General features: G+C 36.0%; 1 protein-coding gene across 2 annotated transcripts in view; it reads left to right on the forward strand.

Annotated features, from left to right (window-relative positions):
- The window catches only part of USO1 (USO1 vesicle transport factor), an 85,219-nt gene that overhangs the window by 49,503 nt on the left and 7,842 nt on the right, over positions 1-27,874 (forward strand). The window contains exons 9-20 of one of the 2 annotated variants that reach the window (XM_077750398.1): positions 6,490-6,668; positions 10,302-10,442; positions 12,225-12,313; positions 12,719-12,873; positions 13,262-13,473; positions 14,842-14,862; positions 21,353-21,463; positions 21,803-21,921; positions 22,262-22,443; positions 22,726-22,847; positions 25,956-26,094; positions 27,153-27,316. In XM_077750398.1, coding sequence (XP_077606524.1) covers positions 6,490-6,668; positions 10,302-10,442; positions 12,225-12,313; positions 12,719-12,873; positions 13,262-13,473; positions 14,842-14,862; positions 21,353-21,463; positions 21,803-21,921; positions 22,262-22,443; positions 22,726-22,847; positions 25,956-26,094; positions 27,153-27,316 — 1,634 coding nt within the window. The remainder of the gene's footprint in view (positions 1-6,489; positions 6,669-10,301; positions 10,443-12,224; positions 12,314-12,718; positions 12,874-13,261; positions 13,474-14,841; positions 14,863-21,352; positions 21,464-21,802; positions 21,922-22,261; positions 22,444-22,725; positions 22,848-25,955; positions 26,095-27,152; positions 27,317-27,874) is intronic. The other variant, XM_077750407.1, reaches the window with a different exon arrangement.

A 27,874-nucleotide genomic window follows, 5' to 3' on the forward strand; every position in this document is an offset into this window, starting at 1 on the left:
AACACTTATTTTACTGGTTTATTTTATTTTTTTTATGTTTACTGTTTTATTAAAGGATAAGAATCAACAGCCAGTAGAAGAAATATATAGAGGGAGGTTCCAAAGAAAGGAGCTTCTGTTCTCACGAACTTGGGGCCCAGCTCAGTGACGCATGGAAGCATTCTGGTTATGCAAGTGTGGAGGCTTTCTGAAAAGAAATGAAAAACTGTCCTTTTGGGATTTTATGGAGTCTTCATTACAAATTCATGATTGACTAAGTCATTGGCCATTAGCTGATTCAACCTGCAGTCTTTCCCCCATCTCTGGAGGTGGGGGGGTTGCCGAGGGGGGGGGGNTCACATGGTGGGTCTTTCTGACAACCAGACCCTACCCTTGGGTGACATCCGCAAATCACCTTCATTAATAGCAAGATAAACCATTTCACCTTTATGGCCCTGAGGAGTTTTCAGGAACTATGGATGGAGACCACATACATCTGAGAAATGTATTTTGGTCTTCTGAACGAATTCTGAATTCTCAAATGCCTTAGCACGCCTTTTCCTTTTGTTCCTTCATTTGAATGAAACTTGTTTGCTAGTCAAGTTCTATGAGAATCCCTGTTGGAAATTTTTTTGCCCCTAAAGTAATCTCTATACCCAGGGTGGGGCTTGAACTCAACAACCCTGAGATCAAGAGTCATATCCTCTACGGACTGAGCCATTCAGGTGCCCCCCTGTTGGAATTTTGATTGGAAATATATTGAGTTTACAGATTAAGGACAGTTTTCATCTTTACTGAATGAACTTTTCCCATTCATGAACCCAGGTCTATCTCTTAATTTATTCAGATCTTCTTTTATGTCTTTGAGTTATGTCTTATAATTTTGAGCAAAAGAGTGTTACACCTTTTTTTTTTTAATTATTCTTAGATTAATTCCTAGGTATCTTACAGTTTTTCTTATATAAGTGGGATCTTTTTCTACTACATTCTCAAACTGGTCACTACTTGATTTTTCTTTGTTGATCTTGTGTCCAACCACCTCTTTAAGCCATTAGTCCTAATGGGGCTTTCTGTGCAGAGTATCCTATTTTCTACTAATAACAGTAATTGTTTTTCTTCCTTTTCAGTTCTTGCACCACCTTCCTTTTTTGTCTTTTCCACTAATTAAAATCTTTAGCACAGTTGAATGTTGCTGACTTTAATGAGAATACTGGTGTCTCACCATTAAATTTGGTTTTTGCTAAGAGTTTTTTGTCATGAATGAATCTTGAACTTTAGTGAATGTTTTGGGGTTTGTTTGGTTTTTTAACATCTATGGAGGTTATCACATTATTCTTCTGCAATCTATGAGGGGATTTTCTTTATGACACAGGCTACAACCAACATAAGCAAGTAGAAAAGAGGGAGGATACAGGAGAGAGAAAGGATGATCAATCAGTGGTACATAATACCAAAAAAAAAAAAGAAGAAGGAATGGAATCTAGAGTGAGAGGAGGACTTGGCTTTTAAGATAGGAGAAGCACATCTTCCATTATAGTGGAGAAGGCACAGGTAGAGATAAAGATCGTTTTTCAGACTTGAAGCATGTAAAGATGGGGTGGTGGGGAGTTGAGGTGAAGGCAGAGTCATATGCTAAGAGTGAAAGAGGAGGACACAGTTGAGAATTATGGAGAAGATTAAAAAGTCTTTAGGAGAATAGGAGAACTAGTTGACTATTGAAATTAGGAAGATTTCCATTCAGGGATGAAGGCCCCATTGAGGGTTTTCACCGGGATTTTACAGCAGTGCAGACTGCTTGATTATGTGATTGCATCCTCTCACTGCCTTCTAGTACTCAGCTGCTGAGATGCGAGATAGAGAAAAATCCAAGCAGTTAGTTTTCCACAGGATTGTGTTTTCCAGGAAGGTACTATGAAAAGACAGTAAGGCAAGAGAACTTAGTATATAGAGTGTCAGAAAGGAAGATATATAATCTAAGCGAGGTAAGAAAGGAAGGAAGATAAAGTTTCTAAAATGGGAGTTTCAAAAGCTTGTTGATGGGTTGAAAGTCTCAGGGAAGCCATAGAACAGATATGTTGAGAATATTGAGCTGGAAAGATGGGAGGTTTTAGTAACGGAGTGAGAATTCTCTCTGAAGATGAGGACGAGGAACTTAGAACTCCAGGTATTAGATGGATTGTCATTGGAATCAAGAGTGACAGCACTAAGTAGAGAAAGAAGATTTGGAACAAGATGCCAATGAGGTTTTCAGTTAACAAAGAGTAGTGACCACGGTTTTGTTACATAACTGCATTTAAGAGTGATACGAGATGGTATAGGCAGGTGACCTGATCCTAGAGGGAACAGGAGATTTTGTGAGAGGGTAGAGGAACTTTGGTCTCCGGAAAGTACACTGGGCGAGGAGGATCATAGATTCCGTATCCTGACACTGAGGTACATCGGCTTGAGAGCTAATGCTCTCACTTCAGAATGTAAGGTAAGGTAGCTTCTTTAAAGAAAAAAACATTTCATAAAGTGATTGAGGGTATAGTAGGTTTTATTACCTAATATTTGGGAGTTGGAGGTAGCATCATAAAAGAGTTTGAAAGGAGATTAAGTAGAGGAAAAACAAAGTATTCTAAGATGAGAAAATAGAAGCGCATAGGTAATTAGCAAGGTGCATATTTTCAGAGATGACCAAGGAAAACAGGATTTTAATGCAACATAGAATTAGCTTGTCTTTAGGATTGCTAAGATAAGTTCCAGTGGCTCCTTATAACTGATGGTGGCCTTCACACAGTGGAGGGAAGGCTGCCAGTTATTGTGAGGGCTTTGACTTTCTGTTTCCTCCAGAGCTTTCAGATGCTCCTAGTGGCACATCTTATTTAATGGAGATTTATGGTCCTTCATAAGAGATATAGTGGTTCCTCCTCAGGAGGTGAGGATCCACATGGTTCAGCAGTATGAGGTAAGGAAGCCTTTAATTTGGAAAGATCAGGATTGGTTAAATCAGAGATTTTTTAAAAGGACTTAAAGTATGCGCATTAAACATTTTACTTAAAGTTAAATGTCATACATTTTTTTTCTAATGTGCATTGATATACTGATCTTTTGAGTTAGGGCCAAAACCTTTCCTTTTTTTTTTTTTTTTAAATGTTTTATTTATTTCTGAGAGAGAGAGAGAGAGAGCGTGAGCAGGGGAGGGGCAGAGAGACAGGGAGATACAGAATCTGAAACAGGCTCCAGGCTCTGAGCTGGCTGTCAGCACAGGGCCCGACGTGGGGCTCGAACTCACGAACCGTGAGATCGTGACCTGAGCCGATGTCGGACACTTAACCGACTGAGCCACCCAGGCACCCCCAAAACCTTTCCTTTGAATGTGGGTCCACTCATTGGAGTTTTTCCATCTTTCTACATCTTTCATACATCACATTGTAATACTTCATGTAGGATTTGCTTTTTGATTTCTTTATAGTGGAGTGCAAGATCTTTCTGGGTTTTTACAGCTACTTTTCTTGTTTTTTAGACTTGTTTTACCTATATATAACAACAGCTGTTCTTAACGACTGGTTTTCATTTCATTTAGGTTTTGCCAAAGACTTAAACTTAGCTTTTATAGAAATAGCTCTGTTATTATTTAGTCATCCCCTTGTGTCTATAGGCAGTACATTCCAGGATGCCCAGTGGATACCTGAAACCACAGATAGTACCTAAATCCTATATATACTGTTTTTTTGCTATGCATACATACCTGTGATAGTATTTATTAATCACGTACAATAAGAGATCAACAACAACTAATAATAAAACACTTGTAACATACTGTAATTAAAGTTATGTGAATAATAGTTAATAACTAGTGCAAATAGTGTGGTGGATTTATAAATTACAAAAGTAATTTACTTTTAGGTACAATGCCAAAGGCATGATCCATGAAAGAGAAAATTGATAAGTGGGATTTCATTAATGTTGAAAATTTGTCTACAAAACACTGTTAAGAAAATGAAAAGATAAACACAGGCTGGAAGAAAATATTTACATATTGTATCTGAGAAGAGACTTGTACCCCAGATACTCAAAGGACTCTTAAAACTAAACAATAAATAGGGGCGCCTGGGTGGCTTAGTCGGTTAAGCGTCCGACTTTCGCTTAGGTCATGATCTCGCGGTTCGTGGGTTCGAGCCCCGCGTCGGGCTCTGTGCTGACTGCCAGCTCAGAGCCTGGAGCCTGTTTCAGAGTCTGTGACTCCCTCTCTCTCTGACCCTCCCCTGCTCACGCTGTCTCTCTCTCTCTGCTAGAAATAAATAAAACATTTTGGAAAAAAAAAACAAAAAAACTAAACAATAAATAAACAACCCACTTAAAAAATGGGCAAAAACATCACCGAAGAAGATACATAAATGGCAAATAGCATATGAAAAGATGCTCAACATCATATGCCATTAGGGAAATGCAGACTAAAACAATGAGCTATCACTATACACCTATTATACAAAGGTGAAAATCCAGAACACTGACAACAGCAGAAGCAGGCAAGGGTTAGAACTGCAGGCACTCTCATTCATAGCCGGGGGAGTGCAAAATGACACACTTTGGAAGACAGTTTGGCACTTTCTTACCATATAATCCAACAATCACACTCTTTGTTATTTCTCCAAATGATTGGAAAAATTATATCCATATATTTTGCGCACACATGTTTATAGTGACTTTATTTATAACTGTTAAAACTTAAAGCCATCAAGATGTCCTTCAGTAGATGAATGGGTAAACTGTCGTATATTGAGACAGTCCACTATTATTCAATAATAAAATGTCATCAAGCCATGAAAAGACATGAAAGAACCTTAAATGCATATTGCTAAGTGAATTAAGCCAGTATGAAGAGGCTAGATACTCTGCGATTCCAACTGTATGATATCTGCAAAAGACAAAACTGTATAAACACAGTAAAAAGATAAATGGTTGCCAAAAGAGAAATGAATAGGTATCATAAGATTTAGAGCAGTGACGCCATCTTGTATGATACTGTAATGGTAGATAAATGGTGTTATATGTATGTCAAAACTAATATACCAAACCCCACACAACACAGAGTGAACCTTAATGTGAACCATGGGCTTTAAAAACGTGTCAGTTTTCATTCACCAGTCATAACAAATGTACTACACTAATGCTAGCTACTAATAAAAGGGGAAACTGAGAGGGAGAGAGTATATGGGGATTCCTTTTATTTGTTGTTCAGTTTTTCTGTAAACCTAAAGCTGCTCTAAGGTAAAAAGTGTTTTTTTAAGTTTTTAAATTTATTCTAAGAGAGAGCAAGCAAGTGAGCAGGGGAGGGGCAGGGAAAGAGAGAGAACCCACGCAGGCTCCATGCTGTCAGCATAGAGGCCAATGCAGGCCTTGAACGCATGAACTGTGAGATCATGACCTAAGTCAAAATCAAGGGTCAGACACCCAACCGACTGAGCCATCCAGGCACCTCTGAAGTTTTATTTATTTAATCTTTACACTCAGTGTAGGGCTCAAGCTCAAACAGCCCCAACCAGTATCAAGAGTCATAGGTTCTTCTGACTGAGCCAGCCAGGTGCCCCCAAAATAAAGTCTATTAAAAAAAAAAAAAAAGTAACTGATTTTTATAAACACAGAGCTCAACTACTAGGAGTAAAAGTGTGAGTGTACTACACAGAGGAACTTACTAGCTGTGAACATCTAATAGTCATTCTTAATGGAGGAAACATCCTAGGTTAGACTAGTACATGGTAGAGATCAGCAAATGAGCTTTGAGCCATGAAAATAGTGTATGCTGTAGTGTGATGGAACTACCCTATAGAATAGTATGTTGTAAGCAGGGATAGGAGTAAATGGAGAATAGGAACCAGAAAGGATAAGAAGCCTGAGGAGTGGCCAGAGGTCTGTAAGGACAATCATTAAGAGAGTAGTTAGTGTTTTAGAAACCAAGGGAAGAGTAAGTTTCAAGGAAGAGACATCAAGACAACAATGTCAAGTGCTACTTAGTTACTAAATAAGGTATGATTGATTCATCCAACAAATATTTAATAGTGAGCTGATATCTATAGACCTGATATACTGTCTCTGGCTCTGCTGAGGATATACAGTAGGTCACTGTATCCTGGTAGGACATTCACATTCCTGACTTTATGAATTATAATCTAGTGGAGAAGACAGATACTACATAATAATGAAATGAGCAGGCTTTTGTGAAAGCATGTGGCTGGCGATGCTAACCTAGTCATTAGGTCTTGATGTTTAATCTAGGATCTGAAGAAAAAATCTGAGTTACTGAGGTGAGGGGTAGTTGAACAGAGAGGTCAAGAAATCACTGGAAATCTGAGAAAGAGCACACAGATTGTGGCCTGTCACCGTCAGGAGTTAGAATAGGCTTTTTGCTTTGCTGTACTGAAGAAATGCTGAGCTTGGAGATTTGTCTTTTATTTAAAAGTGTTTGGGGATTGAATTTTCCTTCAGGTTTTATCAGCCTTAACACTTCATTTTACATTCTTTTCCCAGGCATAGTAGTGGAAGATTGCCTAATTTTGCTCCAAAACTTGTTAAAAAACAACAATTCCAATCAAAATTTTTTTAAAGAAGGCTCATATATTCAACGTATGAAACCTTGGTTTGATGTTGGCGATGAAAATTCTGGCTGGTCTGCACAGAAAGTGACTAATCTGCACGTAATGCTACAGGTACACTATAGATAGGTATAACTATGACAAGAATTCTGACAATGTTCCTTTGAAAGAAAAGAAAATCACTTGTATTTAATAAATCTAGGATATTGAGTTGGTTTCCGATGGGATTGAAAGAAAACCTTTTAATATGAAGATTTGCAGTTATGCTCAGAGACAGAGATCCATTAACCCCTCCCTCCAACCCCTAGTACATACACCCATGACTCCACTGCAGTAAATATTAACATCTGACAATTTTGTTTCATCTTTCATTCCCTTCTCTTGCCCTGCTAGATTATTTTTGGATTTATTTATTTATTTATTTATTTTTCAAGTTTATTTTGAGAGAGAGAGAGACAGAGTGGGGAGGGGAGGCGTGGGGAGTAGGGGGAAGAGAGAGAATCGCAAGCAGTGTCTGTGCTACAGAGCCTGACACAGGGCTTGAACTCATGAACCATGAGATTGTGACCTGAGCCAAAACCAAGAGTCGGATGCTTAACTGATTGTGCTACTCAGGTGCCCTGCCAGATTATTTTAAAGCAAATCCAAACATATAGTTTACTGATGGGTTTTGCACCCAGGCAATAATAGGTTAGGTTGTTGATTTAAACTTTTTGAATCTACTTTCTTCAGTTAAGTTTCAGTATAAATTTTAACCAAATGTTACGTTCAGCAAATAAATTCATTCAGTAGACATTTACTGAGAGCTAGGCACTGACTGCTAGGAAATGAATGATAAATGTCCCTGCCTCCAAAGATTAATAATCTGTTTTAAATCTGATATAAATTAAGCTGACAAATCATCTGCAATTTTATTTAAGCTCGCTGGTGATGAATGGTAAAAGTGAAGACAATAGGATCCCAAATGATTTCTGCATCAGAGAAAATATGAAGTTTCTTGAAGTATTTTACTTATTCCTTTATTATTCCCTCTCCAAACCCTTCAGTTTACATACCAGCTTCCCAACTTACTGGCTCTCTGGTGATTCTTGTGGGTCTTTGAATATTTCTGAATTGTTCCTGCATCTCTGAAGTTGTTTTCCTCAAAACTAGATGGATAGTTTCTCCAGCAATTAGAGTCTGAGTATTGTTGCATGCCCTGGGAGTTGCCTAGGTAGGATTGATTGGTAATTAGGGTGACCAGATGCCCCATTTTGCCAGGCTAGTATTCATTTTGTAATTATGAATAGTGTCCTCTTTCACTTCTAAAGTGTCCCAGTTTAGATAATAAATTATAGTTACCTTATATAGAATATGCCTAAAACCTGTTAGGAAAATATTTTACAGAAGAACATGGGTAGAGTATTTCTATTTTATACTCCCCACCTCATCCTTTCTACTTTCACATGTCAGTATGACACATTTCAAGACTGTTTTTCAACACGTTTTTTTGTACCTTAGGAATAGCATCCTAAGTAGTAAGCTTGATATTTTGCCCAACACCACTTTCTTAATAAAGGAAATTCCTCTAGAAAAATACCTTTCAAAACATGATTAGATAGAGTAAAGGGATCTAGAGATGTGCAAAAAGTTATCTATATCCTGCCAAGCAGTGAAAATTTAAACTGCTGAAGGAGCCCACTCATGCTTTATGGTTTAGAGTACTATGTAAAGAATTATTTTTGAAGAAGGTCAGTGTTTAAAAAGTAAAGTACTACTTTACCAAAAAAAAAAAAAAAATTTAGACTCAAGTGCTGTGTGTAAACCAAAAAATACATTATTTTTACATATGTAGTATATTAAACCAATACTTAAATTGGTTCTTTTAAGTATTTTTTACTTTTAAAAAGTAAATAAAATCTTGAAGAATGTAAATGTAAACTTCAAAATAAACTGAGTTTATCTCAAAGATTGAGTAGTTGATATATTCATGACTTCAAGGCCATAGATTATCTTCTGCTTTTCAGCCCACTACTGGGCTGTTTCCTTACAGCTTTATTTAGGGTTGTTTGTATTTTCAGTTCTGTGTTATGCACCAAATGAAAATGCATCAAAAATGAGGATAAACACTCCTATTGGGATAGATAACATCCTAACGAATTATATCATTGCAGTTGAAATCATGCAGTTGAAATCATGATTGATCTTAAAAATTCTATAAATTGAAATTGATGTGTTTGAGGATATTCATTCAAATTTTACAGATTAAAATTTGGGGAAGCATGTTTTTGAAAAAATTTTTTATTCATAAAACACTTTAATTTTTCTTGGAATGACAGTGTTATGACTAGTTCTGCCTCCTATTCCTATAGGAATATATCCTTGTAATATTTTTTGGACAGATACTGCCGACAACTCTCAGAAAGCTCATTACCTTATGAGAGAATCTTTTTCATTGCCGGGTAATTCTAGCTATTAAAAACTTAATCCATATAAAGAGTCAAAATCTGCCATCTACAGACTTCCCCTTGATTTGCTGTCTGGGAAAATACAAGTCTACTCCTTATGGTATTTTGCGTATTTGAATGTTGTTATCAAGTCTTCCCTTATGTTATTATCCTTAAAATAAGTATTCCCTCTTTCTTCAGTTACCTTTTCCTACTTCTCTGTCATTTAAAAATTGATAATTACTTTTTCTTTATTTACATCATCAGTAAAGATACCCAACTGCTATTAGATGATACTAAGGATTATTGTTGATTTTGTTAGCTACAGTAATGGCATGATGATCATGTTTTTTAAAATTCTTTTTAGCCAGAGATGCATATAGAAATATTTATGGGAGAAGTGATAAATAGCTTGGCTTGCTTTAAATATATATTTTTTTCACATAAGGATAGGAGAATAAAGCAAAAACAAAAAAACAAAAAAAAAAAAGCCATGGTGGTTTAACTGGAAAGGTCTTAAAGATTTGAACCATTATGTAATCCTAAAGCTTTTCTCTAGTGACATCAATGTATTAATCAACCCTCTTAATAAAATATTATAAAATCCCATTTGATCTTAATATACAAGATTTTATACACACATAGACTTATAAGTCTTGTTTTAAAATACAAGATATATGTAAAATTATTTTGAAGATGTAACTGTACTGAACATTTGTTTGGGATGACATTTTTTATGTTTCTCAGATTTCATGTTGAAGTTCAGACTAATCAGAAAACCATAAGGGTTTAATTACCATTAACAGTGAGGCCAACCCCTTACCTAACCATAAATCTGCTACCATGTCTTCAGTGGTTAGTTTTGGTCTCTGTTTAAGTATCTCCAGTTTAGGGGGACTTTATCATAACTCAAGCCATTCTATTTTCAGACCTTCTTTATAATTAGGTAGTTCATCTTTATTTTGGTAAGAAATATACCACCCTTTTACTTATTCATTCATTCATTCATTCATTCATGCATTCATTTATTGGCTATAAAACATGTTATAAATACTGGGCCTGTTCCTTGGAATACAGAAATGACTGAGGTAGTTTCTACTCTGGGAGTTCACAACCAACTGTGGGAGACAAACTGGCATACTGTACTTGGTACTAAAACAGAACTATTGGCCAGGAGAGCATGAAGGGAAGAACACCTAGATCTGGCTGAATAGTTGAGGGGAATCCTTTACATAGACGTTCTTGTTCAGACAGATAATTGGCCTCAAGACTTTTCAAATCTTTAAAAAGAGACAACTTTCGCTTTTTCTTTCTTTCACAGCTGGTTCGTGTGCTGGTATCTCCCACCAACCCTCCGGGTGCTACCAGTAGCTGTCAGAAAGCTATGTTCCAGTGTGGCTTACTGCAGCAACTTTGCACTATCCTCATGGCTACTGGAGTGCCTGCTGATATCCTGACTGAGGTAAACCAAATGGAGGCAGAGACTACTCTTGTGGAAGTTCAAATCAGGAATCCTAAGAAGAATTAGATGTCAGCTGAAGGAAAAACAGTAATAGTTAACCATTTTTATATGTTAAATTTCTTTTTGATCCTACTAAAACATAATTAGCAGAATGATGACAGTATTAATTCCAAAAGGTGTACTCACCATTCAAGTTTAATAGTATATAAATAATGTTCAAGCTTATAGGACTTTCATTAATTTATTGTATTCAGCAGGAGTGCGCAGTATGATTTATGTTTTTAATTTTGAGAACAGTATGACCTAGTCAAATAAGACTTGAGACTTAAGAAAAAGAGGTTAGTTTGAAGAAAAGAAAGGTTTAGTTTATTTAAACTTTCATAAAATCTTTCTTAAATTAACATATGCACATTAAAAGAATAGGTAATAATAAAAGTTTTGTAACAAGAGCAGCTAGCTATCTTCAGTCTCCACTCCTCCCTTGCCTTAAGTCTTGCTACCCTCTCCCTTTACTTCCTCCTGTCACCCCAGTAAATTGCACTTAAATCAATAATCAGGGCTTATAATTTTATGACTATACAGATACATTTCCCTGCCAAGCCAGAGCCCTGTATGTTTTTTAAATCTCTTTCTCTTTCCTAAGTTGTAGTGGTATTCTTTTTTCATCTTACTGATTTTCTCTGTATGTTCATATTAATACTATCATATGCTTAACATGTACTTTCCCATCCCAGACATTCTTTTTCTAGAAGGCTTCCATCCTCCTGCTGCAATATGGGCTGGTCTACTTCTGTGCACATCTCTAGCCCCAGGAGTTTCCCCATCGTCCGAGGATCTGCTTTTACCTCTCTCTCGTCTTAAATCCTTTAGTTACCAGGATTCCATGTCTTTACCCCTCACCTTTTTGCTCATTATCTTAGTTTCCTTTCTGAAAGAAGTAAATGGCAAGAGAACTTGTTTTTGGCTTTTACACGTCATTGCTCTTTTCAGAGTTACTCTAATGTTTGGCTAGATATAGATTCAGAGTTGGAAATCATAACACTCAACTTTCAAAACATTATTTTAGAGCTGCCATTAAGAAATCTGAAGCCATTTTTAATCTTAATCCTTTTTATGTAACCTTTTTTTCTCTAGAAACTTTTGGGATCTTCTCTTCCTTTCTTGTTTCCTGCAATACACTGATGATGTGCAGTACTACTGATGTTTGTTGTTTTGTTTGTTTTACCCTCCCCAATTATTTTTCGCACTCACTGGACCCTTTCAAGCTATAGACCTGTGTCCTTCAGTCCTGAGCATGTTTTTTATATTTCTAGATACTTTTTTTATGTTCTGTTTCCACAATTCCACTAATAGATTGTTGGAATTTCTGTGTATCTAGCTTGTCTTTTTATTCTATTTTCTTGGAGGTATTTTCAACTTCATCCTTAAATTGAAATTTTAATTTGTTATATTTTAAATGTGTTGGCTGATTTTATTTTGAAGCACCCTTGTTTTGTAGAAAAGGATTCTGTCTTTTAGAGAATACTATTGATTTTAGTTTTTTGAGATTTTTAAATGCTTGTATTTAGGTGCTATTTCTAATTGAAGGCCTATGCTTAATGTTTTAAAATGTTATTTTGGAAAAGTGTTAACAAGATTATAATGCTGTCATTGCTTTTTTTGGTATCTGAATTTTGGCATTTTAAAAGAAAAATGCTGAAGGATATAACATTTTCTTCTTTAAAAAACACGTTTTCTTCCTTGACTTACTCTCTCTAAATTTTTCTTTTTCTCCCTTAATAGACCATTAATACTGTGTCAGAAGTTATTCGAGGCTACCAAGTAAACCAAGACTACTTCGCTTCTGTAAATGCACCTTCAAACCCACCAAGGTAGGAAAAGGGAAATACTGCTGTTCCTCTAAGGAAGTCAAAATTTACTTTGGGTTTTTAGTGGATCTCACATACACATCTTGTAAGAAGTTCGAGTGTATGTTTTGAAACTAGAAATTATCTGACAAGATAAACCTGGAGGTGCTTTAAAAGAGTTTGTGGCCCATGTGGTCCTTGCAGCTTCGGTATCTGGGCTCAGTTATCACCCTTGCAGTTCCTCCATGCCTCACGCAGACCGACCGCTTGTCCGAGCTGCAGTTAGTTCTCTGTCCTGCGAAGTGGAGATGGAATTCTGACCTCGCTGGTGCTCTGCTTATGGTTCTTCCGTCAGCAGAAATGACTGGTCACTGATCTGTGTACTTGGGTTGCAGTGTTTCTTTTGTTCTTTTCTTTCTGAATGAACAGACCGGCAATCGTAGTACTTCTCATGTCCATGGTTAACGAAAGGCAGCCGTTTGTGTTGCGCTGTGCCGTTCTCTACTGTTTCCAGTGTTTCTTATATAAAAACCAAAAAGGACAAGGAGAAATTGTGTCCACGCTTCTGCCTTCCACTATTGATGGTAAATAATTTAGTTCTAATTTCTGTTCTGAAAAGTAGTCTTTCAAGTTTCTAGTGATAAGTTATACTGTAAATAATAAAAGACCCTGGATGTAGTGGAATATTTAAAATATGGATTTGCTTTAGAAATGCACTTTTTAAGTAAGACAGTAATTTTCTGGAATATCTCATCAATTTGATGCCTAAGATGTTCTAATATTTCTGTGTTCTGCTACTCTTCTTCCAAGGTCATTTTGTCATCTTTCATTTTTGTTTTGGAAAGCAGACTTTTAAAAATGTAACTTAATACCCTTAATTAACAAATTTTAAAATCGTATTTCATACTGTGGGGGGGGGGTGTAAAACAAGGTAATTAACTTTTAATCATCATCTGCCTGCCATCTTTGTAGCAACAGGTAATTCAGTCTCAGCTGGCCAGTTACTATGCGGAGGTTTATTTTCTACTGATTCACTTTCAAACTGGTGTGCTGCTGTGGCCCTTGCCCATGCTTTGCAAGAAAATGCTACCCAGAAAGAACAGTTGCTCCGGGTTCAACTTGCTACAAGTATCGGCAACCCTCCAGTTTCCTTATTGCAACAGTGCACCAACATCCTTTCACAGGTAAAGTGGCGAGTGGAAAAAATGTCAGCTATACGTTTTTGTGTCAGTGATACAAATATTTAAGGATATCCTTCATAGATGGAGATGAAACAGGAAAGAGGCATGGACTTATCTGCTCATTAGCTCATTGTAACCAGAAACCGTGTGTGAGAAGAAAGCAATACATATTCTTACAAGAATGGTTTTGCCAAATAATAAGATTGGCTTCATGAAACACATCTTATGAACAGAAAGGTGTTTTGTTTCTCTTTTTGTTTCCTTTTTATATCATCCAGTGTTCTTGCATGTGCTCTTCTCGTTCTGCTCAGTAGCCAAATTTGGGTCTGTTTATGAGAGGGAATAGAATAAAGTGGTTCATAGCCGTGTACGTCCCTCTTTCTCTTCCCAGACCAGTTGATCTTCCTTTCAGAAAACAAAGATAGAATACCATCCATTGCTTATAGACATTGTACTCCTTGATGTTTGAGAGCTCTCAAATCCTCAAAACCGTAAGGCATATAATGTATCTAGTAATATAGAGAAAAATGAAACTTTGCATTCCTCTAGACACCCAATGAGAACAACAGAGCTTCACTGAACTGTGGATACTGAGGTATTTAGGAATGTCACTTACTGTTGGATGATTTGTACACATGCACCTGAACAGTTCAGGTTCACTCTTTAGCAAAACTATAGTCATCAACATTCAGAGTCACTTACAGTAAAAATATACTTATTGTACTGTCCCCTAGAGTTTTCCTCTCTCCCACCCTGTGATAATGTGCTGTGTCCTTCTTAATTTTTAATTTTGACACTCACTGAATTGTTTTATTGTGAGCTTTTAAAGAGACATCAATGCCAGCCATAGGAAGCTATAAATTAAGGTTCAAAATTAACTTTAGTGAAAAGGGGATTGAACATTCTCTTTGTTGTTTAAAATCTGTTTACTTAAATTTAAAGCTTGTTTTATCTTTATCACTTATTTCTTTGTGATTTGAAAAAACTACCCCTACATATTCATATCCATGTGTATTTAATACTTCTCATTCTCGTGTTGCTGTTAGTTGAAAACAGCTTTTCTGAAGCCGTACAGTGATTAACTGACCACCACCACCAGAGACTTCGCTCTAACACTGTAGGCACGATTAACGCATTATGAGAAATTCTCAAGATGGTAGTGTCTTCCCCCTCTGAGTAGCCACAGTGCTATAAAGTGATCCTTTCTCCTCCAAAATGCATATGTATTGTTATATAATAAAAGATTAGAGCTGTCCTGTCCCAAATTATTGGTGTGGGGTTGTAGAGAGACCATCTATGAGGGGTTTTTCTGGATTTCAATTTTTCTACAGCAGTAATATTTATGAATAATTTTTGATGTGTAATTTACAGGGTGATAAGATCGACAGACGGGTATGTATCGCTTGTTGAAGCTTAGGCATTTCCCTCTTACAGCAGGGCTTTCCTTTGTCTTGGGTTTTGCTGATGATTTTTCTTAACTGCTTGTTTGAAGTTACATTCTACTCACACTTTCATGTGTCAGCAAGTTTATCTCTATTGTAAGTGGCTCCAATTTTTCTCCGTGGGGTATTGTCTCCATGTAGTGGTGTTACTAAGAGCTATGGGAATGAGAGTCTGAAGCTGTACCTGTGCTTCCTCCGGGTATGCTTGCACTTTCTGGAATTCCTTGGTTTGGGTTTTTTGGTGTTTTTTTGTGTGTCTCTTCACCTAAGCTTGCTTCTCTATTCCCCCTGAAATTATTTCAAAGCCTAGTAAAATTTAGGGTTAAGAAGTTTGTCTTTAGCTGGTCACTATATGAAAGAATGTGATGATTTTTTTTATTACTTAGATTATGAAAATGTACAGTAGTAAGTATAAGTTTGTAATTTGAAAGATTTTTAAGTTAAATATTATGGGTTATTCTGGATATAACTCATATGGTATAGTTACTATTGGGGGGTTAGTTTTTGATGTGTTTGGGGAGTGCGATTTGTGTTTGTTTTGATTTTTTTTGTGTGTGTGGAGTGTTTGGCAAAAAAAGGAATGTATCTTAATATTTACATTCATATGTTCATTTGTACAGTATTGATTGTAATAACCAGAGTGCTGTTGGGAGTTATATCTTTGTGTCTGAGCATGATTTAATACATGTTAGTAACACATATTATTTAGCAGATTTAGCTTCCAGAATTTTTGATACTAGGTATTTTAAGCGCATACATGTCAGGCATTTAAAAGGGAATTTTTTGGAGGTATCTTAAAGTAATGCATTACTGTGCTAATTTTACACACAGTAAAATTCACAGACCTTAAGTGTTCAATTGATGATTTTTCATGACTTAATATACTTCTGTAATCACCACCCAAATACAAAATATAAAACATATTCATAACCTCAGAAAGTTCCATCATACCCCTTTCCTATTAATTCTCTATCGCCAGAGGCCACTGCTAGAAAGTGAATCTAATCATAATACTCTAGAACCTCATTTCGGTACTTGAAGAGTAGAAATTTAAAATGTTATCTTTTCATATTTCTATACACAATGTAAAATACTAAACTTGAAATCCACAAAGTTGGAACAAGAAGGATTTTTATTTAGAAAATAATAAGGAAAACATAATAGTCAATCTTAAAGATAATTCTGCTTCATTTACTTGGTTTGTGGTTCCATTCCATCCTGTAAAATCTGTGATTTCTAGTAACTAAACAGTCAGAATGTGCTGAAAAATAATTTCAGCATCCATTTGTTTTTCCACATCTCAGTGGTTCATACATTCTGGGGTGCTGAGAAGAGCTATGTACTTTTTCTTGACTTGAGCCTGTAAACAATCACAAACAAATATAAACATAAACAAAATGAATAGTTTTGTGAAACTTATAGAAAGTCGAATGTGGTTCATAGCAGCACTCTCCACAATAGCTAAAACATGGAAAGAGCCTAAGTGTCCATCAACAGATGAATGGATCAAGAAGATGTGGTTTATCTATACCATGGAATACTACATGGCAATGAGAAACAATGAAATCTGGCCATGTGTAGCAACATGGATGGACCTTGAGGGTGTTATGCTGAGCGAAATAAGTCAGGCAGAGAAGGACAAATATCATATGTTTGCACGTATAGGAGGATTAGGAGGAACTTGACGGAGGAACAAGGGGGAGAAGAAGGGCGGAAATGGTGGGGGAAAGGGAGAGAGGCAAACCATGAGAGACTCTTGAATGCTGACAAAAACTGAGGACTGATGGATGTGGGGGGGAGGGGGGGATGGGCATGGAGGAGGACACTTGTGGGGATGAGCACTGAGTGTTATGTGGAAACTAATTTGACAATAAACTATTTGTAAAAAAAAGTCGAATGTGGCCTTTTGGGGTGTGTGTGTGTGGGTGTGTGTGTGTTTGTCTTTAGCTATTCTGTATTTATCTTATAAGGAATCCATCAGAAGATCAGAGTGCAGTGGCATAGAATGTTTTGATGGCCTTTAAGGTCTAATTTCTAATTTTATTTTTTGGATGATAGAGTAGCTTAATCAGGATTTTGTTGGATTGATCTTACTTAACATCTTGTGATTGTATACTGGACAAATACTGTGTCATTTTTGCACTCATTAATAGTTTATTTTCTTTTCATTTTGGAAAATTTAGAGAAATTAAAAAGTAGAAAGTGGGACTTCTACCACCCAAAAGTAACTGTTGGTTACATTTCAGCCTTTTTTCGTTTATACTCTTCATTTACATAGGAGTGATCATACATGAGATTCCATTTTGTATTCTGCATCTTTTCTTACAAATATCTTTCATTTGTTAAACACTAAATAAACATCACTCTGTATGATTGCATAGTTAGCCATCTCCTTACTTTTGTATACTTAGTTATCTTCCATTTTCTTTATTATAAATCATGGTTTGATGAACATCAGAATAATATAGTCTACACAAAAAAGTGTTATTACACAATCCTCACTTTGCATGTTTCCAATTTTTAGTATATGTGCTGCCAAAGCGAGCACACTTTGCATGTTTCCAATATGCATAGGTTTCTATTAACCTAGCAAGAAAGCAAGCACCACTTGTATTTCACTGAGGTTTAAAAGAATTTTTATCCTAGCAGTTTTACTGTTTTTTCCTTTTCCCAGTTCAAACTTTATTGTGCCGTCTATTTTAAATTTGGAGCATTATTATCCTCTTAATATACTAGCAGGTAGAGAGCATAGAATTGCATAACTAGAAGGGATGGTTCATAGTTGACAGCACTCACAGAGCACTTCTTGTCTACCATGTGCTGTTCTGAATTCTTAATGTGTATTAACCCATTGAGTCCACTCCACTACTCTATGAAGTGGGTATTAACTATTACTGCTACTGAAAGATGATGATAAAGTTTCATGCTGTTGAATTTTAGAACCTAGATACAAATCCTGGTATTCAGAGCCTGTCCTTTTCACATCTGTGTTTGAGATTATTTAGTCCAAAGGCCTTGGTTAACTAAATGAGGGAATTGGGGTCCATGTAGCATGTTGAACTTTTACAAGGTAGGACAATAGAAGATTTGATTCTTCTAATTCTCAATCAGATGTTTTCAAGGACACCACATTGTTGCTTTTAGAATTAAATTTAGTCCGGGGCGCCTGGGTTCCTTAGTCGGTTAAGCGTCCGACTTTCACTTAGGTCATGATCTCGCGGTTCGTGGGTTCGAGCCCCACGTCGGGCTCTGTGCTGACTGCCAGCTCAGAGCCTGGAGCCTGTTTCAGAGTCTGTGACTCCCTCTCTCTCTGACCCTTCCCTGCTCACACTGTCTGTCTGTCTCTTTCTCTGTCTCTCTCTCTCTCCTAGAAATAAATAAAACATTAAAAAAAAAATTCAGAATTAAATTTAGTCCTCTAAAAATGTGTGTGTGTACATATACGTATATGTATATTAAAGTACATACATTTGCATATACATGATTTATAAATCAAATAATATAAAAAGTATTCAGTAGGAAGTCATGGCCCCACCCCTGTCCTGGGTCCCTGCCTCTTATTTATTTCTTCTGTTGTCTTTAGGTGGTTTTTTATGCATATCCACTGTTTTTTCCCTTGGTTTTTCCTACCTGATACCATTTTGAACCACTAGCAAAGTGTGAAATAAGATTGCTTTGGGCTAGATTATCTCTTTCCCCACAGCCTCACCAATAGTGTAATAACAGACTTATATTTTTGCCACTCAGTTGAGAGAGGAAAAATATTATCTTAGCAAGTTTTAATTCGCATTTCTCTTTCTAAAAGGTTGAATAGCTTTCTGTATGTTTATACACCATTTAAAGTTTTCCTCTGAGTTCTCATTTCATATATTTCATATCATCTGCCCATTTTTGTATTGGGTTAAATAATTTCTAATTTTATATTAAGTAATCCAACCTTTATCTATGATAAATTACAAATACATTTTTCCTGATATATTACTTGTCTTTTGACCTTGGTGTTTTGTTTTGGATTTTTTTTTTAGGAGACCTTATATCATACTTTTTAGAAAGGCCTTCCCCACTTAAAGATTTTAACAGACTTGGCCATATTTCCATCTCACACTTTCTGGTTTCATTTTTTGCATTTACATCTTTGTTCCATTTTGCTTGATAAACGGTGTGAGTTATGGATCCTCTGATCTTGTTTCAGATAGCTGCCTGGTTGTCCCAACATTTTGTAAGTTCTCCTGCATTCCACTAATGCCTCTATGCTGTCTTTTTCATATACTAGATTCCCATTCATAGATAGATCATCTCGGGACATTGAATTCTATCCCTGATTCCTGTCTGTTTATGAACTACTATCTCATCGTTGCTCTTTTTCATTTTTTTTCCAGTTTCTCTAGTTATTCTTGCCTGCTTATTTCTCCATATGAACTTGAGAACCAGATTTTTTTTAGTTCTGTGGAGAGGAAAACCTTGTGTTATTTTTGTTTAGATTACATTAATTTAATAAATGTTATTTATTATAATAATAAATGTTATATAGCATTAATATCTTCATGATCTTGAGTTTTTCTGTCTAAAGACATGGTGTCTTCCTATTGATTTATATCTACTTTTGTGCTCTTTAGAAGTGTTTTTAAATTTTCCTCCTTTAGGTTTTGTATAGTTTTGGTTAGGCCCATTCCTGAATACTTTATCTTCTTTTATTGCCATAGTTTAAGTGGGGTGTTCGATTCTATCTTCTAACAGATTCTGACTAGTTCTGTTTAACTTTGCTGTTCTTATCCTTAAGTTTGACCCCAAAAGGTATACTTTTAGAAGATCTGCATTTGAATCTAGTTCCATTTTTGCTTATTCAGATACAGGCCAGTGATTTGATAGGATGCCCTTATATATACAATGTAGGTATTTTTGGTACATGCAAATGATATTCCAAATAATAATAAATTTTTATATATACTTGGCAGTTAATGAAATAGTTTCATTTATTTACTTGAGTAATTAGTTGAAAGTTCTCAGTGGCACATAGTCAATTGAGAATAACTGTATATTTTTTAATCTTTAAATTTACTCGGATAACATGAAGATATATCATGGACATGGTAATGATATAGAGGCAAGGAAAAAGTGAAATAATGCATCATATAATAACCAAATTCATGCTAATTAATGCTTATTTGACAGATCATTTTGAAGAAGTCTAGTTTGAATTTGCTTAATTAAATATTAAATATACTTGAAAATAGATTATAAAAAGTCCAAGGGTATTGACATCAAGGTTCATGAAATTGGAATAGTCTGAATGCTTTTTCGAAACATAATGATGGTTACTTTAAATCCATTCTTTGCCTAGCTCTGAATAATTGCATTTTGGATATTTTCTGATACTATCTCAAAGTAATGCATTACTGTGCTACTTTCCACTTATTTGTTGCAAACAAGTTTTTTTTTTCTTAAACAAAAATATAGGTTACATAATGTAATATGGGCAGTGGCAATATTATAAGCTGGGAGACTACCCCACATAGGAGATACAAATGTGGTTTTTAAAAAATATTTTATTTATTTCTGAGAGAGCGAGACAGACAGTGTGAGCAGGGGAGGGTCAGAGAGAGAGACAGAGGTACAGAATCTGAAGCAGGCCCCAGGCTCGGAGGTGTCAGCACAGAACCCAACGCAGGGCTCGAACCCACGAACCTTGAGATCATGACCTGAGCTGAAGTCGGATGCTTAACCGAATGAGCCACCCAGGCACCCCTAAGTGTGTTGTATTAAAATTTAGGAAACTGTCATTTTGATGAATGTGCTAGTTTTCAGTATTGTTTAACTATAATTGGTGGCAGTATAATTAGTGTTTTGGGGCAGTTAGCTAACTTAAATAAATCTTTTTCTTCATTATGTTTGTGGTTCTCGTTATTTGGAATGTTGTCAGTGACTTTGCAACATGGTTTATTATTTCTGGTTAGGGAACATATTCTCTAATGGAATTTGACTAAATAATTCAAGAGATTATTTTTCCCTTATTGTTTTTTGAAGAAAGTAGAAATTGTCCTTTCATCAGAAACTTGTTTCTAAAATTCTAATTGGAACATCATAAATTTGCCTGGCAAGTTTGTTACTGTAAAGTGTTTTCGGATTGATAAATTTTTTCAAGCATCCACATCATGCATCTTCCTTAGCAGACCAGGTTTGTCCACTAATAGTATTTTAGATAACCTGGTATATGTTTATGAGCCTGAATCAATTCTAATTTCTGCCCTCTGTTCATTTTGGGCAGTATGGCCCATAAAGGACACAAGAATGAATTCTCTTCTTCAGTTTTTTATATCTAGATTCTTAATACATCTTATATAAGATGTTAAAGATCTTTTAATGCAAATGGAGAGGGGTGTTGGGGCAACTTTAAGTTTAAAAAAAATAAAGTAAGATTTCTGCCAACTTGTCTATTGCAGGGAAGCAAAATACAGACAAGAGTTGGGTTACTAATGTTGCTTTGTACCTGGCTAAGCAACTGCCCCATTGCGGTAACGCATTTTCTTCACAATTCAGCCAATGTTCCATTTGTATCCTTTGTGTTTTGGTAAGATATATGTAAGTATGCTTGTTTCTTCTCTGCATTCAAGGTAGCTCTATGTTCTAAATATTTGAGTTCTCTTCAGCTGTGTTGCAGCTTTTCATACTGTTAAGGTGGTAATGATGCTTGCTTATGCTGTGTGTGTGTGTGTGTGTGTGTGTGTGTGTGTGTGTGTGTGTGAGTCTATGTACCATTGTTTGTTTTTGCTTGCTTAGACTATGCATAGAATTTGTTATAGAAATTCTTACATGAAATGTATGTCAAATTCAAACTGTAAAATAAAATACTCTAGATTTTGAACCATTAGTCTCCTTAACAAAAATTTCAGCTTACAGGACAAATTGCAGAAAATCTTGGTGAGGAAGAGCAGTTGGTGCAAGGCTTATGTGCCCTTCTGTTGGGCATTTCCATTTACTTCAACGATAACTCACTTGAGAGCTACATGAAGTAAGTGAGGGGAAGATGCTGGGGGAAAATGACTGCTAATGTCATCGAGTGATGATGATACATTTTTTTCTGCCAAAGCATAATGTAGACCAAGCTTTTGTATTTTGTTATGACTTTTTAAAAAATGTTTATTTATTTATTTTGAGGGAGAGTGTGTGCACAGGTGTGCATGGGAGGGATGGGCAGAGAGAGAATCCTGGGCCACCCGGAGCTCAGTCTCAAACCGTGAGATCATGACCTGAGCTGAAATCAAGGGTCAGATGCCTAACCGACTGAGCCACTCAGGTTTCCCTTGTTATGACTTTTTTTTTAAAGCATCTCAATGTACTTATCTCTGTAGAGAGAAACTAAAGCAACTAATAGAGAAGAGGATTGGCAAAGAAAACTTCATAGAGAAACTAGGATTTATTAGCAAACATGAGTTGTATTCCAGAGCATCTCAGAAACCCCAGCCAAACTTTCCCAGTCCGGAATACATGATATTTGATCATGAGTTTACGAAGCTCGTAAAAGAACTTGAAGGTAAGGCAAAGTTTATATTGATTTTCATTAGAAAGTCCCTGTGATTATTGTGTATATGCATATTCTGGACACATGCAGATTATATAGTAAGCCTGAAAGTAGGGGCCTTTTCCTAGCTCTTGGTCTGTAGTTCATTGAAGGACTTCCGGCATTCAATGAGATTGGAAAGACTATATCTCTCTGTCATGCAGTTAGGCCATATGTTTTTACTGATTAAGTCTTAATAATAAGAAAGGATTTAAAATTTTTTTAAATAATTTTTTAATCAGCTTTCTTTTATAGGTGTGATAACTAAGGCTATTTATAAGTCCAGTGAAGAGGATAAAAAAGAAGAAGAGGTGAAGAAAACATTAGAACAGCATGACAGTATTGTGACTCACTACAAAAACATGATCCGAGAGCAAGTATGTATTGACAGATTGTAAACACTCTCTAGACCACTGATACTTTTCTATTTTGGGGAAGAGTTTCTCCTGGCATTTCATACACAAGAAAATACAGAAAGTAGAGCTCATTATTTTCCTAAATGATTCAAAACTATCTGAGTATTCAACAGACTGAGAGCTCATGTTAAGATTGTGCAGGATGTTGTGGACGAAGCCATGAATCAGGTACATTCCCCTATCACAGTCTGATGGTGAGAGAAAAAATTATAAATAGGTTTTTGTGACACACATAACATATTAAGTCTAGTGATAACAGATAATCGAAGATATGTGGCAGCGCTGAGAGGCGCCTGATTTAGCGAGGTAAGAGCAGGGGCTTGGAGAAAACTGAACGTGAGTCTTAAAAGCATAACTAGGGATAAGCTGGGCAACAGGAGAGATAGGGAAGAGGGGCAGGACATGTTATCCTTGCAGCACTTGGTGGCTGCACCAAGTAGAAACTTGAAAGGCAAAGTTGGAGGGAGGTGGTGTGGGAGGTTAGGGGAGGAAATCGAGGCACTGGTGGTGGCAGTGATGATAATGCCTGTTGTTTTTTTGTTGTGTTCTGGATGCTCACAAAACACTTTGTAAATACTTTCGCTTCATTTTCATGGCATCCCTACAAAGTAATTAATATCTTCATTTAAGAATAAATGAGGAATCTGACAGAGAATTTAAATTTGTCCAGGGTCACTCAGTGATTGGTGGAACAGAATTCAAAAACATGTGTTATTACTGGGACTTTAAAACTCATGCTCTGTGGTGTACAGGGGACAGGCCTGAGAAATGTGGAGACAAAAGCAGATGAAACTGGCAGGACTTGGTAATGACTGAATGTGGGTGTAGGGAGCGAAAAGGGTCAGATATAATCCTTAGAGCTCTGTCCTGCCTGTCTGAATAGATGATGTTGAGAACAATAGAGGGAGCTGATTTAGAGTGGAGCATGATGATGAAAGTCGAAACTACCTTCTCAGAATCATCAACTGACATTTTCTCTGCAGGACACCAGAGAGCCTCCACAGCTGCATTATGTTGAGCACCTTCAACTTTCTACTGCATTTCTTCAGAGTGTGTTTCTTGTTTATTTCTCTCACTTAATTCCTCATCATGGCATATACCTTGACTGGAATCCTACCCAGTGCTGCAGTATTACCTGGAGGATGAGATTACTGATGTTATTAAGATGCCAGGGTCATTAAAAACAGTATACTGGTGGCAGTGCAGTGAAGCCGGTTGCCCCTCTTCCCTGCACCGCCCTCCACTGCCTGCTGATTATGCACAGCTTGAAGCCCCTGTGACAAGTGCAAGCTTGGGCAGAGCCCTCTAAACTAGAACTGAGAACCGCTTATGTGTTCTTCCCCACAGTCTATATTGTTAAGATTGGGATTCTGAGAAAGAACAAAAATATAGTGGTATATTTAGCACTCAGTCTGAGCTTTTCAGTTTGTAAGTAGTCGTAAGTTAGAATCATCTTTGGATGATTCAAACTTAAATCATTAACTCACCCATGGTTATTAGGATTTTTCAGCTATATTGTAGTACAAATATGGAGTCACTTCCAGATGGTAAGATGTAATATCTTTAAAGCAATGGAAAATAAACACTTGGAATGTGATGTTACAGCCTACACTTGGCGGCTGATAAATATGGTTAATTTAGAAGAAGAAAAGAGTGATTTGACACAATTACTATAATGACTCTGCTTTAGAAATGTTAATTTTAAATATTCTCATTTAAAATGCCATGTGACAATTAGGCAATAAGCATTAAGAGCTATAAAATATTTATATAAACCTAATGACATTTGAGAATCTATCCTAAGGAAATTCTTCAGAATACAGGGAAATGAAAATATTACCATGAAATTTATTGTAATGATATTTACTATTTAGAAAAATGGAAAGCATCCTCGGTGTTGCTTTTGAATATAAATTATATTGCATCTACTCATATTGAGTAAACATTAAAAGTTATGATTGCAAAAAACTAGTAATATAGGGAACTTAGAGTTGAATAGTAAGTAAAGGCTACAAAATGACATATGGACTGAGTATGACAAGTTTAAAACACTGATTAGAAAAAATTAAAAGAAAATAAAGAAATAGATCCTAACCAACTAGTTATATTAGGGTGTTAAGAGTTGGAAGTTCTTTTTCTGGGGAGTGGTGTTCTAAATGTTCTGTTCTAGAAATTATCTCTTATGTTAAAAGTAATATAGATGCATGTATACATACATATACTAAGTTTCTTAAATAGTTTAGTATGAATTTCCTAAATGATTTGATGGACCATAAAATGGAGTTTTTAAAATTGACCATTTCCCACCCCAGTAATTGCAGTGAGATTGTAGGCTGTGCTATAGTGCTTATATTAATGGGACCTTACTGGAAATTTTACAGTTCTGCTACATGTTACTTGACCTTTGTGCATACATTAATGTATTATTGCTTAATGGTTGAGTGATTCTGAAATTGTTGAGTACTTTAACATCATGATTCAAAATAATCTTCAGATTTTTAGTTTGCTCATCTTTTTTTTTTTTTTTTTACAAATAGTTTATTGTCAAATTAGTTTCCACATAACACCCAGTGCTCATCCACACGAGTGCCCTCCTCCATGCCCATCCTTCCCTCCCCCCCACATCCATCAGTCCTCAGTTTTTGTCAGCATTCAAGAGTCGCTCATGGTTTGCCTCTCCCCCTTTCCCCCACCAGTTCGCCCCTTCTTCTCCCCCTTGTTCCTCAGTTAAGTTCCTCCTAATCCTCCTATACGTGCAAACATATGATATTTGTCCTTCTCTGCCTGACTTATTTCGCTCAGCATAACACCCTCAAGGTCCATCCGTGTTGCTACACATGGCCAGATTTCATTGTTTCTCATTGCCATGTAGTATTCCATGGTATAGATAAACCANAGTTTTGAGAAGTATGCTGGTGCAATTTTGATTGGAATTGCATTGAACGTGTAGAGTGCTTTGGGTAGTAATGACATCTTAACTATATTTATTCTTCCTATCTGTGAGTTTGCTCATCTTCTTAAGGCTAATTAGTATGAATTTAAACTCTCGAATTATGTTTTGTTTCACAGGATCTGCAACTTGAGGAATTAAAGCAGCAAATTTCTACGTTAAAATGTCAAAACGAACAGCTTCAGACAGCAGTCACACAGCAAGTATCTCAGATACAGCAACACAAAGATCAGTATAATCTTCTTAAAGTACAGCTAGGTAGGTATAACTGGCTGTGACTATTATAGTGCCCCCCAAAGCTGGACTGACTTTAACAGATTATTCTTGTGGACTAGTCTTTCTCTGACCTTAATCAGTGTAACAAATGTGTAAATCAGAGCTTATAGTACAAGTTTCTTGCTACCTATTTCAGTATTTTTTCCAGTGATTCTCAGCCTTGGCTGTGCATTAGAATATCCTGAGATCTTTTTTTCCTTTTTTAATACCACCAATACTCAGACCTCACTCAAGCATCTGATTTAATTAGTTGGGGTTGGAGCCAAGCATTAATAATTATTACAAGCTTCCTGGGTGATTCTGATGTATAGCCAGTTGAGAATGACTGCTCTAACCTTTCTGTTTCCTCATCTGCAAAATGGAATGATAATAGCATCTCTGTCCTCTGAGAATCAGATGAAACAGTATATAAAATTCTAGTTCAGTGCCTGGCACAAGGTAAGTCAAATGCTTATAAATAGTATCATCCAGTAGTGCTTATGATTGGAATGATAGTTATTAGAAATACAGTTTGTTTTATTTATATAAAGGTGACTAAAATTTTCAGAAAAAATTAGCTCTTTGACTTCCTTTATTTATAACAATAATTTGTCAGTTATTGTAGTCCATATAGAACACTATACTTTTGTAAAGATTTTAAAAGGGATTTTGTTGGGGCGCCTGGGTGGCTTAGTCGGTTAAGCATCCGACTTTCGCTTAGGTCATGATCTCGCGATTCGTGGCTTNTTTTGTTTTCTCGAATATTAATTGACCTAATTTGGAATTGAAGCTTCTATAATCCTTAATTGTAGATCACCAAACCATGCAGTTTAGTCTTAATAAGACTATGCTGTATTTCTTCTCAGAAACCTAAAAATATCATATTTTGCTATTTTTATCAGTATGCTGTTTTGCAAAAATGAAATGTGCTTATTACAAAAGTGCTGCCAAAGTGATTCAGTTAAGGACATTTTATATTTTTATATTAAAATCTCTATATTCAAGAAATGAAAAACTTAAGTTTCATGCTGGCTTTTCAAACTTTATTCCTGTCTTAATAGGAAAAGATAATCCACATCAAGGTTCTTATAGTGACGCGACTCAGATGAATGGCATTCAACCAGAAGAAGTTGGTAGGTTACGAGAAGAGATAGAAGAATTAAAAAGTAATCAGGAACGTTTACAAAGCCAACTGGCTGAAAAGGACTCTCTGATTGAAAATTTGGTGAGTAAATGTTAAAAAAACTTTAAAAGATCAGAAGTAATTCTCATTATCCTGTTTGTCTATTTTTCTGGATCCTTTAAACCAAAATATCATCCTAAGACTTGAGAATACGAGCTTTGGGGGGTGCTTGGCTAGTTCAGTTGATAGAACACGCTTGATCTCAGGGCTGTGAGTGTGAGCCCCACACACAACAGAGTTTACTTTTAAAAAATTAGATTATGAGCTTTAGTGTCAAACTGTCTAAAGCTTCAGCACTTCCTAGCTCACTGAATGTAAGCAACTTAGTTAACCTCTTTAAACTTGTTTACTGATCTGTAAATTGGTAGTTGAGAGAATTAAAGGAGCTACTCTGTATAAAGCTCTTTAATAATACATGGAAATTGCTTAATAAATACTGGGTTTATGCTCTTTCTCTATAAAACCTCAGATAAGTGCTTAGATTTAATAAATTACTTGGTATAAGTATAAATTTATTAGCTATTATAGACAATGTGTGCTATGTTGAAATTTTATCTTGTATATAAAAACTAAAATGTTGATGTGAAATTTTTGGTAAGC

This window comes from Crocuta crocuta, unplaced genomic scaffold (genome assembly GCF_008692635.1).
Source record: "Crocuta crocuta isolate KB4526 unplaced genomic scaffold, BGI_CrCroc_1.0 scaffold1, whole genome shotgun sequence".
NCBI classification, from domain to species: domain Eukaryota; kingdom Metazoa; phylum Chordata; class Mammalia; order Carnivora; family Hyaenidae; genus Crocuta; species Crocuta crocuta.